The 13,889-nt window shown below is 35.2% G+C and overlaps 1 protein-coding gene across 1 annotated transcript in view; it reads left to right on the forward strand.

The window, feature by feature from the left end:
• Cped1 (cadherin like and PC-esterase domain containing 1) overlaps positions 1 to 7,401 on the forward strand; it is a 240,246-nt gene extending 232,845 nt beyond the window's left edge. The window contains exon 23 of the mRNA XM_042696039.1: positions 5,366 to 7,401. Within this exon, the coding sequence (XP_042551973.1) occupies positions 5,366 to 5,593 (228 nt within the window). The 3' untranslated portion in view covers positions 5,594 to 7,401. The remainder of the gene's footprint in view (positions 1 to 5,365) is intronic.
• The last annotated feature ends 6,488 nt before the right edge of the window (positions 7,402 to 13,889 follow it).

Below are 13,889 nucleotides of genomic sequence, written 5' to 3' on the forward strand. Positions count from 1 at the left end.
TAGGCAATACAAGGTAATATTCTGGAACATAGTTAAGAGCTTAACATTAATACTGATACCTATTTTTTCAGATAAGTTCAAAGAAATAATAGCTGTGTAAACAGATTATCATGCCCACCATAAATTAGTACTAAGTCTTCGTAATGTACTAAAAGACTATTCATGACATGGAAACAACATGGTGCCTGACCTTGCAGAGCTAGTCTCAGACAATGTCTTTGAAGTTACTTCATTCTTGTTCTTACTTCAAGTATCTTAGACATGTGTCTTTATATAGCCCCCTTGAGGACAGGGACCATATCTGAATTACTCCATGTGTTTTCCAACGTAGAGATCTCTGAAAATATGAGGGGAAAAAATTTTCAAATATTTGTCTTGTAAGAAACAACTTTATTTTTTTCTCTTTTGATTTTCCATTTCAAAAGGACTACAAAACTTTGGTCTATTATAACTATTTAAATGTAAGTATGTACAATAACAATAATTTTTCCTTTGATGGTTAGAGTCTATCAACAGTTTGATGCATACTCATTTTAAACAATGTTCTCAACTGTAATGTCATGAAATTAAAAATATAAGGATGTGTACATTTATGACCATTGGATTTATGTGACATTTATCTCTATTTAGAGCTACCATTTCTGTAAATGTTTCAGGTAATAGTAGCAAGTTGTGAAATGCATTTTAATCTGTAGTCCTGTTCTTTCCAACTGAATTCTACTTATATTCCATCACTTTCTAGAGAGCATGTTGTTTCAGGTTACTTTCCACAAATAAATTTGCAATATTTATCTAGCCATAATGCAATAATGCAAGGCAAAATGTACTTGACAGTTTTTACAAAAAATTTATTGAGCATGTAATGTATACCAGATTCTCTGACAAATGTTATTCATTCAGATCTATGACCTCTGACAATAAACTAAAACACAAATACTTTCCCTACTGTATACACTACCCATCGGCCATGACTCTGCCCACACCTGCTCACACAGCCACCTCTGATTCCTTGTTGTCTCCAAAAGCATAGATACTGCATCCAGCTCCAGTACTAACCATTTGCCAGGCAAATCCTCTCAGGGCTCCAAATCTGTGCCATTCTATGTGCAGCCTTTCTCTGTCCCTTTGTGATTTCTCTCTCTCTTTCTCTCTCTTTCTCTCTCTCTCACTCGCTCGCTCACTCTCCCTCCCTCTCTCTCTTTCTCTCTCTCTCTCCTCCTTCCCTTCCTCCTTCCCTTCCTTCCTTCCTTCTTTCCTTCGTTCCTTCCTTTCTCTCTTTCTTTAATACTGAACTAAGCGTTGCTCCTGACCTCCTTTTTGCTCAAGGCTAGCACTCTACCACTTGAACCACAGTACCACTTCCAGTTTTTTCTGTGAGTAATTGAAGGTAAGAATCTCAGAAACTTTCTTTCCCAGGCTGGCTTCAAACCGTGATCCTCAGATCTCAGCTTCCCGAGTAGTTAAGATTACAGGCTTAAGCTACTGGCGACTGCTGTGTTTGTGCATTTTCAATATGGGCTTTTCAAAATCTGGGCAACAATGAATACTGTTAGGTGAGATATTTCTTTCAGCATTTAGTTGCAGATGCTTGGCTGGCCATGGAACTCAGGTAACCTCACCCTTTGGATGTGAGGTATGATGAAATATATCTGAAGTTGAGTAGCAGATATAGCCTAGATTCCATCTTGGGAGGCAGCTCAGCCCTCATAAGTAAAGGAGCCCAGAAGGAATGCTTGACTGTCTGAGCATTACAGAGGCCATGTATGACAGTGTATCCCTCATCCAAAACTTGGCACCTTCCATGAGAACATACACTATTCTTCCATCCTTGTTCTTTTTCCTGTCCCTGGGAGACTAAATGATTCCAAACTGAGTAGCTGATCAAACCTGAACTTTTGATCAACAGAACTTCTGTTCATAACTAGGATAACAGGATTAGAACTGTTTCCAGGATATTAGTAAATATCTACATGAGAGAGATCTCAGGAGAAACTATCCCTGGGTGACATGAGTCTACAAAGAGCAGAAGCAGGAGCTGGAATGAAGGAATGGCATCCCAGAGTTGGCAATACAGAATTCAGAGAAAATCAAAGCACTACTGGGGATTTAGAAATCATGAACCTTGTCTAGGGTGTAGCTCATTGGCTGAGTTTATAATTAACATGTGTAAGACCCCTGGGTTAAACCTCAACTGTCTGTCCCTCTATCAGAACCAGATGAAACAAACAATAGTGCAACCAACTATGCTGCTAAACCTCTATTGCCCCTACTCCACACCTCCACCCACTGGAGAGGTTGTGGGAAAATGAAGAAACAAGCAAATCTTCCGGCAAAGTAAGATTTCCATTTTGACAGAAACAAGTGTGAGTAACTTCACTGATGATGGTGACTATAGAAACCATAAGAGGTTTCCAAAGGAACTACTGAGACACAAAAGATCCAGGTGGAATCACAGAGCTTGGGAAAACCAATACTGCTCTAAGAAATTGATGGTAGATTTGAATTGTGATGAGTCGTGACGGTAGATGCAAGTCACAATGATGCATGCAGTGTTGACAATGAAAGTCTCCCTCATAAATTATGTATCTTCTTAAATAGCCCTGATTATTTTGCTACTTTTTTTCTTCAACATGTGTTTAAGAAGTTGTTATCATGTTCCCCACAAATCCTCATGTGTTTATCATTGGAGTAACACAGTAATTAATTTGGGAAGCTTTGACTTGCTATGGATTTCCATCCGCTTGTATCTCATTAAAACTTTCAAAGCATTCTTTACCTGCATCGCATAGACCATTGAAAACTTTAGTTGTTTAGTTGGTAATGTCAACTTTTAAAATATGTCTTATTAATTATTGACAGAATATAGAAAAATCTTTATCATTTTTAAATGTTAACTTTATAATAAATATTTTTCAATAGGTTCATCCGGGTTTTCAGAGAGAGCAATCATATAGGTCCACACAATGCTTTGATAGATTCCTATTGATGAAGTACTTCATTATATTGAACCATTTTATATTCTTGAAATAAATTGTATATGCTAATGGTATGGCATAGAATAGTGCTGGATTTTTTAATGTTCCTGGATTTAATTCACAATGACATTTTGGAAGGATTATTAGCATCTGTATTTTGATAAATGAAAACTCAAATAATTCTCTATAGATTTGGGTCAGTTTATAAGACTTAGTATCAAAGCAATAGTGACTTAACAAATGAGGAAAGATTATCTTCAATTATAAACTGAAAAAATTAGTTTTCAAAGAAAACCAAACTGTTGGCCATTTACCAACACCCTATAAAGAGTCCAGTTGAAACCATGTAAGAGGAGCATTAACAGATTTGGAAGCAGTAGCTTAGACTGCAGAAAATGAGAAGCAGTCCTATTATCCTGTCTCAGGAATCAAACCTACAAATGGAAGTAAATTATCAACATCATTGATACTTGGTTAAATATTTGAACTACTTTGGAGTGAAAGCTATTGATCTCAATAAAAGCACTGGAGATGCATATTTCTTCTTATCCCATTTATGACTTTATGTAAGTGGCTGTAGTTTATAATGTATGTAGTAAGATTGCTATAGTCATGACACTAACCTTATCCAACATAGTTTTAAGGCAACCCTAAAATCATAAATCCTTAAAATGTTTAAATGAATATAAACTCTTGCATTGTGATGTACCTCTTCTCTTTTGCATGTAATTAGCATGCAATTGCAAAACCCACAAATTAAGATAAAATTATGTAAACAAAACAGGATTTTTTTCCAGCTTTCCAATCACTGGAATAATATTATTTCAAGGTTGAATGTTATAGTTATGCTTAAGAGTTTCCTTAAATAAACTCTGGAAGATTGTTTGCTAATCTTGAGTTAAGTACAGAGCTCCTACGCAAAGGGAAAAAGCCTTCAAGAAAGCAATGATGCCCATTCCAGCCTAGGACATTCATACTTACAGTACAACTAGATAAGAACATCAAGAACCGCACATAACAGAGAACCCTTGGGATCTGGAATAGTAATTGGTGGTTAACTGCAAACTGAGCCCTAAATTACTATCCATGAGGATTCTTTGCAACAACTTCCTAATGTCACTTCCATTCTTAAGAGCCATTGGCTCCAGAAAAAAGCTAACTTCCCAGCACCATAGGAAAGCAATTTATGTCTTTGGAATTAGCAAAGTGTAATCATTTCTTAAATATGTATGTACTTAACTTTTTCCTCAAAATTTAATAGCTTTGGCTTTTTATGACTTTCAAGTAATACACATTCACTGTGTAATAGAAAAGATTTGGACAAAAAGTCAGAATATATTTAAAATTGCTTGAATTTCATCCTCCAATAGACCATGAGTGTTAACATTTTGTTATAGATATTTACAGATTTTTTTTCATTCAAATTACTCCTCTAAATTCCTTGCAGTGTAACTAAAAAAGCATAGATCCTACCTAAAAACAATAAAACTAAAAGGTCTGAGACTATGGTTCAAGTCTCAGAGCTAGACAAGCACAAGGTCTTGAGTTTAAATCTCAGTATGGCAGGGAGAGAGAGAAAAAGAAAGCACTTCAAAGGATAATACAAAAGACTATGTTATCCAGCATTATTTCCTTTAGTCATTAATAATAAATAGTTCATTGCATCCAAATGTTTGACAGGAAGAAATATTTCACAACTGCATTAAAATAAGAGAACTCATATTTTATCAAACCATCTTTACCAGTATTTTCTTTTCTATATATATTGAGTAGCTATGTGAAACAGAGAAAGGAATAAAACTTTAGATTATAAATGCTTTATAATATCATCTATTCAAAAAGCAAGCCTAAAAAAATCAAACCTGTATCTATGAATGTACATATATGTGTGTATGTATATACAAAGTCATTAGCTTAATAAAATATAGGGAGTTTCTCAGATTCCATAGTGTACTAAGTTCCAGAGAAATAAAAGCATAAAAACATAAAAGCATAAAAGCATAAACTGCGGCATTGTCACCTTGTCATTTACCATGTGGTTATAGTTACTTCCTTTTGGAAGCATGGGACGATAAATTTAGAGTACCTCTAACACACACACACACACACACACACACACACACACACACACACACACACACACACACACACACATGATAGAGGCCTTGACTGCTGTCCCAAAGTATGAAAACTGACAAGAACTGTAACTTCAACCTTGATCTTTTTTGAAACATATGTTACCCTGGTTCTTGGTTATGTATGTCACATATGTACCCATTGAGTGCCATTTTAATAGTAAAAACACAGCTTGGAAAGTTAGTTAACATCACTATATTTAGGATACCAATGTACTTGATTTATCTCACCATTTTCCTGGGGTTTTCTTACAGGTGGTGAAATCAAAATTATCCAAAGAATATCAGTTTATTAAAATGAAAGTATCGAAGAATCATATTGTGGGAAAATATTTCAGCAATCAAAGCAAACTACGACAACAGCAAGACTCAGTGACAAATTTTCAGTCATCTTATCATGTCAGAGGTCCAATAAATCAGGTTTGCTCTGAAATCCTTCTCAGCAGGATGTGTACAAGTAAAAGGACTATGGAGACTTCATGAAGGAGAATTGAATTTGGAGTTGGTGTTGCTCTTAAACAAAGATCTGGGAACAAGACAATGTGCCTCACATGGATTTTGGATTGACCACATGCTCATGCACAGGGATACAAGCACACACCCCAATATACACTGAACTACAATGGAGCAATAGCACTTTTCATAAAGCTTTAAAAAGTTAAGATATGAATTTGAACATCCATTTGTTTTGGAGTGAAAGGCAGAGCTAGAAAGGGATTACTTGAAATATCATAATCTAGGACCACTATGGGCCACCTATTACATTATTATACACCAACACTTGAGTTCCAGGACAAAGAGGGCTGTGTTGTTCAGTAATGCCATGGACGCATTAATATTAAAAGGATGAAGGAGTACATACATTCCACTTGCAAGCAGGGATTACATTTCTGTTCTTTATGGGGGGAAATGTGACATTTTTGATGGTTTAGTCTTTTGTGGACATGATGCTTATGAAAAACATTTCTTCTTTTGCTTTCAAAATTGTATGACTGAAAGGAAAAGAGCAAAAGTGATGCTCCACAAGGGAATTTGAGAAGATTCCGAGAGAGAGAAGAAGTGGAATGTTTTATAGTTAAAACATCAGTGTATTTAACTCTGTGCTCCTTATGTTTCTCATAAACATTTCCCCCTGTCCTGTCTATGAACTTAGGTGGGAAACAGCAGTCTAAATGGAAGAAATACATCATTTACAGTGAGGAACAGAGCATAATTCCTCATATATTACTTTACCATATTTCCTTGATGGCCTTATTTAGGATAATCTTTGTTTTTCCATCCTGCACCTATATAATTTAAGATTACACATCCGTTTTAATGTAACTATTTTCCACAGGACTACAGATTCACAAATGCATAAGCATAAAGCATTTTTTTATAACTTGAAAGAGTAAAATGTTACTAGTAGCTGTATTTTTATTTTCTTGAGTAATTATATCTAGTACAAATTTAGAGTAGGCATAAAATTATGACATACCTATAAAACATACCTAATTGTAGTATTGAATTCTATCCTTTTAGGATTAGAATGGTAAGAGTCCTTATTATGCAAATGTTTAGCTATGAGATAACGTCTCACTGCTATGGTTACTTTTAACGGATTACTTTTCTTTAGGGGAAAAGTGGCTGAGAGGCATAATTCGATGTATGGCTGAAATTACTAAATGTACAAATACCTCAATCTTGTTGCCATACAAAAATAAGACTATTTTGATTGGTTGGTACTTTAGAATGAATATCCACCTTCTTTAAATATTCTATTTTTATATATATTTTTATATGAATATAAACACATTTTAATTGTCTTAAATTATATTTAAATGCAAATATCACTTGGTATAAATAATAAACATACATTTTACAGATGGAAACATTCTTTTCAAGAATGGTACAGACAGAATCAGTTTCAAAATGAAAGGTTTTTCTGCACCTATATGGAAGCATCATTTTTAGGTTTACAGAGATGTATTTAAATGATATAAAATATTACCAGTTTCTGCAGTTTCTCCACCATGTTTTCATGTCTTGGAAATTATAAGTAACTTTCTAACTTTCAGTCTTCACTTATTGTAGATTAGTGTTTTCCTGACAGAAGCAATAATCTGACTGAGGTTGGTCTAGCATTTACCTCACCATTGACATCATAGTAGACTTTAGAAACCGTTGTAATGGTATTTTTAATAAATATCTCACTAATAACTTGGTCTTCAGAGAGTATCTTTTATCTTTCTTTTTTCAAAGGAATGCAAACATATAAAACACAACTCTTGACATGGATACTATCATGTGGATTCCAGCATGGGAGAGTCATGATACAAGTTTAACTATGTCAACCCTTCAACTGTGGTATTCTCTACATGTCTGTTCAGATGAAAGCAACAATCTAAAATGATGAATCAGCATAGTGTAGTTATAAATTTCTAGATTTTTTATTTTAAGATTAGGCCTGAAATTCTAATGGTAGTCTAAATTACTTATTAACTGAAAAAAATCACCATATTATTTTACATTGGGGAACATTGATGTGTGTGTGTGTGTGTGTGTGTGTGTGTGTGTGTGTGCACATAAGTATTGTCCATGTTTAGCAAGTATTTAATTTGAGGGGAAAATGGGGAGTAAGCATTTATGAATATTTTTAGGTATGAAAGTTACAGGAAGTGTTTTTTGGTAAGAATTGATCGTTATCCAATCTAAACTAAAGAAAACAATTTAGAAATCTGGAGTATTAAAAGTTAAGAATAAATGTACAAACATTGCCTATCACCACTTCTGAGACTACATGTGTATGGAGAGAGAGAGAGAGAGAGAGAGAGAGAGAGAGAGAGAGAGAGAGTATGGTGTACTGGGCATGGTGTGCTTCTTTTCAGTAGGCAGCAGCTCCTGAAGAGACATGCTGGAGCAAGGCTCAGCATTTCTTCTTGTTTGGATTATGTTTGGGGCATTCATTGTTTCTCATGATACTTGCCCATATACCTAGGTATCTTCTCTACAGAACAGTGATTCCCACTTCAAAATGTTGGAAGAAATTACTAGAAACTATTCCAATAATTTTATGGAGAAATAAATGTCATTCTGGGTCTGAAATTTCCTCTTGTAATTCAATTGTACTTAAAGATTCTAGAAGAAAATATAGAAATGGATCCAACATTGTATTACCAATGAGTCTTTTCAAAGCTTTAAAGGTTTGATATGGGAGAAGGAAGGTGATGTTTTATAGTAATAAAATCAAGAACCTAGATCTTATTAAATGTAGTGTTAAAATCTTATTTGAACAAATGTTCAAATAAAGAAAAATTAAAAAAAGTAATAGAATTCAACAGATAGGACTACTTTACTTAAAATAAACCAATATTAATGAGTAAGTTCCTATGAACTGGTAACTCCAAAACCATGTATCCAAGTACAAGATGATACTGTCCCAGGTTCCACCATTTTGTTTGGCTTAATAAATAAACGCTCTGAAAATGCTACTGCAGCCTCTTTTTATTTTTAATGTCTGGTAAAGTTGCAGTGCATTCAATTGCTGCTGGAAGCGAAGGCATTTTGATAGATCATTTCAGCTTAAGAGAATGAAGCAGAAGTTGTCAGAAACCCCCTGAAGACCAACTAAAGACAACTGGATTCTCTGAGTGCCTATAATCTAGATTTGATATTTGGCAAGGCTTCCAAGGTTTCATACTGTCAAAGAGCCTTTTATCATGTTTTTATTGCTGTCATAACTGCTATTATCAACTTCCATATTTCTTTTATGATTCATTTACTTGGTGTAGGGACTGCAGAACACAGTTTTCTATCCAACACAGCCAATGCAGTCTTCCTGAAAGGGTGTTTCACATGTTTTCTTCATGTTCAATGGAAAAAAAAGAATTCATTTTATGGCTCTCTTAAATGCCAAATGACTATGCCTTAACACATTTGTCACACAATAGAAATACTAATTATGATCACTTATTGAGAGTAAAGTTTGGAAAGTCTATTTGCAATACAAAGGAACACAATTTCTTAAACCTAAGTAAGAGCAAGAACAAAATAGTTACATTTTGAGAATTAGTATGAGGAATTCCTACAAGATGGTACTGTTTAGGTTGCGTAAGTTTTTATTTTGATTTATACTGACTGGTATTTTGCCTTCAGTCTGTAATGCTCTTCACAGAAATGTTTCCTTGGTTTTCATGTCTTTCTTACAATTCTATGCAATATATCCTGGAATGCTATTGCACTTGACATTAGATTATGAGTAGACATTTGATTTCCTTAAATGACTTATGTGTAACATCATATTATTCTTTTCATCATAGAAAATAAAAATTATATACTTTTGTTGCAAGAAAATGTAATTTACATTCCTAGGAAATCCATAAAATGTGTATGTATCCATTAACTATACATTTTATGTATATGCGTGTAGAGACAGAGAGAGGGGGAAGGTAAAAGTAATTACAAGTGATTACTGGTCATCTAGAAGTAACATGGCTTCATAAACATAAAGTCACTAACTTAGTTATATTGTATATTTTCCTACGTTATGATTGGTTGGTGAAATGGATTAATTTGATGCAGATTTTACTTTAGATAAACGGTGATGGAATATGATCAATTTAGATACTTTGTTCACTTGTATTTCTACTTTCACTTTTATGGCACAATCTGTACAAACCAACATGCTGAAATCTCATTTGAATTCATATTTGTATGAGCATAACATCAATATTGACATTTTCATTCTCTTTAAACTCTCTAGTTTTTATTTGGTCCATACACTGACATTTTTAAAAATTTGAAGATAATTTCAAAAATATAAAAATGAAATAAAATATAAATCATGAATTTGATGTACAGAAAAATTTTTATCATACACAGCTTTTATAATATTGTTCCATGGATTTCTAGTTTCTCCAGCGCTTTCATCATAAAGAGGTATTGGATCTTGTCAAATGTGTTTTCTTCATCTGTTGAGATGAGCATGTGATTCTTATTCTTGTTCCTGTTGATGTAATTAATTGCATTAATTGACTTGTGTATATTGAACCAGGTTTGCATCCATGGAATGGATCCTGTTTGATCATAGTGTATGATTTTTTAATGAATTGTTGAAGTCAATTGGCCAGAATTTTGTTGAGAAGTTTGCATCGATGTTCATCAAAGAAATGGGTCAATAGTTGTCTTTCTTTGAAAAATCCCTGTGTGTTTGGGGGATGAGAGTTATGCTGGTTTCATAGAATGAATTTGGTAGTGAGCTTTCACTTTCAATTTCATTGAAGAGTTGGAGGAATATTGGTGTGAGCTCTGCTTATAGAATTCATCTGTAAATCCATCTGGTCCTGGGCTTTTCTTGGATGGGAAGTCTCTTATCAAAGAAACAGATCCCATGGTTTCCCCTATTTATAATAAATAGTACACATCTAGGATAATCTTGGCAGATGAGAGAACAGCTCAAGTGCTATGTACATGTGGCCATATAAGATGATGCCAAGCGAAATGAACTCTAAGACATGGACAGAAGAGGTTTTTCTTTGTTGTTCATTTTAATGTACTGTGGGATTTCTTTTTTTCTTTTGTGGTTTTGTTCCCCCTATGGTTTATCCTCTGTTGTCACTGTATTTGATTTTGGTACCCTGGGTATTATATATACATTTATCTGAATTAGAGAGGGGAACAAAAAAATAGTGAGACAGAGGACAAAGGAGGAATGAATGCAACAGCAATACTCACAAAACAATATGTTGGAAATGACCTGTACAACTTGGGGAGGTGGGAGGGGAGTGGGAGAAAAAACGAGAGGGTCAGGGGTAATAAGTTCGACAAGAAATGTACTCACTACCTTATTTATGTAGCTGCAGCCCGTCTGTGCATCACCTTGACAATAAAATTAAAATTAAAAAGAAACATTTTAGAGTATTAAAATAAAATGAATATGTTATATTACATGTATATCTGAAAATCTCCATGTGATATAAAAGGTTGGCCAATTTCCAATAGATCTTCTCATCTTAATAGCTGGAGATGGCAACTGAGGGTTCTTGGGTCATTTTCAGTAAATGCATGGATGAAGAGGATTGTACGAGTTCCAGTGCTGAATCTAAGGTACAATAGACCAGGTTAGTTCCTGACATCCATTGTGATCAAAACAGGGCTGAAACAGTCATAGGGCCTCACTAGGCCCTAGGAAGGACACAAATCTTAAGTTCTGTCCAGCTGCCTCTGAACGATCTTGATATCAATCATGCCTTCTTTTTCATACATGAGTCACTGTGGAGGGTCAACTTACTCTACAGTGTAAATCCTAAGTGATAATTTTAAGTCCTTATTGGGCCCAAATTGATCATCTAGATAAATTAACTATCAGCTGAATGTGCTTTCAAAGATACATTATTTCTAATCAGGAAAACAGAAAATATGCTGTACCAACATGATATGGCCTCTGGAACACATGAAATAGCAAAAAAAGAAAATGCTTTTAGTCTTCCACATCCCCCCACCCTTTATGATCCCCCCCCTCCATTCATCCATCAGGACTATTCCTGTTTGTCTTTACCTTTGCCATTTAAATGGAATACATTCTGTATTCTTCTGTGTGTAGTTAGTATGCAATATGTGTTCCAAAAGACTGTTTGGTCAATTTTACAGTATCATAAAACAAAATTTATGAGCCTTTTGTTAAAAACTGGTGCCAGTATCATTGGTATGATGTGAAACTGTTTGCAACCACAGCTTCTATGTTTAAGAAAAGAATTGGTATGAATTAAGACTACTATGGGGGTACTTAAGTAATACCTTCATACCCCCAAATGAATTCAATGATCAAATGACCTACACATTTCAAGCACATGTGTGCCCCCTTGGGGAAAGCCTGATATATGTTCACACTTGCCTCCCCAAAATACCCATTTCAGTGTTCACATTAGCTATGCAAAACCAGTGGCAGTGTTCATAAGGGTATGGATACAACCTTAGCACAAGTTATTCCTGCCAAGAAAAAGAATTGTTTCAATTAGATAGGTTTTCCAAGGCCATGTTATTGGTAAACACCCAGAACTCCTCCTTGGCCACCTATGTGCTGAATAAATTGATACCTCCCATGAATTATTTATGGATTCTGAGATGAAGCTTTGATACAGATATTACAGCTCAGGTTTCATTTTCCCAGAACTGTGAATTTCAAATAGACAATTGGCTGTTGTGGTATTTTTCTGTTTTCTGAAGCCACAGAAATCTTTAAAGAATTGACTTCCTTGAAGTCGAGTTCTCTTCCAATAGTACCGTCCCTGGGCTGAAGATGTTCAGTAAACTGTTGTCAATTAAAACAAATGCCTTCCCTTCCCCACTGATCAAGGACTTGTTATGCTGCCTTTGAAGACTAGAAAGCCAAACGTCACTTTCCTGGTTTTGTCTGAGTAGAATGTGTGTCAAATAATGAACTTAAAAATGGGAAATTGAGACTATTTTTAAATTAAAAAAACCTGCCCATACTTGATAAGTACATACACACATGAAAGTCATGTGTATTGAGCATGAATGTGTACACCTGTCTATACACACACACATTCACACACACAATGAAAGAGAAAATAGAGAAGTACCAATAATTTTATAGCCTTTGACTTCGACTAGTTAAAAGGGTGCTCTAATTGTTTGATTTACAGAAGTATGCAAACCCTTGGGTGTTAACAGGTTCCATTATCTCAGGATGGCTTTGTTAGGTGCTCATCTGGACAAGTAGGGAATGTGAATTCTGGCTTGCACCAAGAAGTAGCAGGGCTGGGGTGGATGTACTAGGAAAGAGGTCAGCTTTTGAGAAACCATCAGGTCGAGAAAATGCTATGAAATGTTGGACTGCAGGGTCACACCAGCTGCAACTTTTAAAACTCCACAGATCTCAGGGAAAGAAAATAAGCCGGGTACCTTGATATTCCTATGAAAATTAGTAGATGGATCTACCGAGATCTTTGGGGGAAGCCAGGCTTTTCAGTGATGCCTACCGAGTACTCTGCCTCCTTTCCTACTTCTCCACTTCGGTTACCTGAACACCTCTCACATCAGTGCCTCTCCCACTGGCCAATGCTGAGTTGAGTGGCTAACAACCACAGTGTCACTGAATCCTGTAAGCTGTGGCAGAAGCCACCACCAAATGCAGGACACTACTTGGCAAGATCACAGTTCTACCATTCATTCAGTTAAAGCACAGTTTTAACCTCTCTCCAAACTAATCTATATGGCCTCTACCCTATTGACTGGATAGTCCACGCCTCTGTGTTTATCTCTATCACTGAAACTATCACTGTGTGTTACTACCTATAATTATCTGTGAATATGCTGCCTCAAGAAAACTGGGTTTCTTGAAGTTCAAGATAGGCAGACTTGTCTTCCAATTGAACAATGTTTTATACAGAGGTGGGTATTATCAAATATTGCTTTCTCCTGTCTCTTCACCATAGGTGCTGTCTCTTCTAGCAGTCTTTCTCTTATTTTTCAATCATTTCCTGGTTAAAGTGCCTTTTCTTTGTGTTTCCTTAGTACTCCCTGCTCACCCAAAGCCCAGCATTTATCTCTTGGTTTACTCATGAACCACAGAAAATATTAGCTCCTTGAGGAAAGGACTGAAGTTTTTGTGTCTTTGGTAGGGTTTATTCATGATTCTAACTAGTCTATTGAGGTATAACCTACTAACCGCAAAGTTTATTCTTGAAGTGTATAATATTCAATTGTTTTTCATATAAATACATAGCTTGGCAACTATCACAACAATCTAACCTTAGAACATTTTGTTTCCTCAAAAGAA

This window comes from Dipodomys spectabilis, unplaced genomic scaffold (genome assembly GCF_019054845.1).
Source record: "Dipodomys spectabilis isolate Male_0828 unplaced genomic scaffold, ASM1905484v1 ptg000197l, whole genome shotgun sequence".
In the NCBI taxonomy this organism is placed as follows: domain Eukaryota; kingdom Metazoa; phylum Chordata; class Mammalia; order Rodentia; family Heteromyidae; genus Dipodomys; species Dipodomys spectabilis.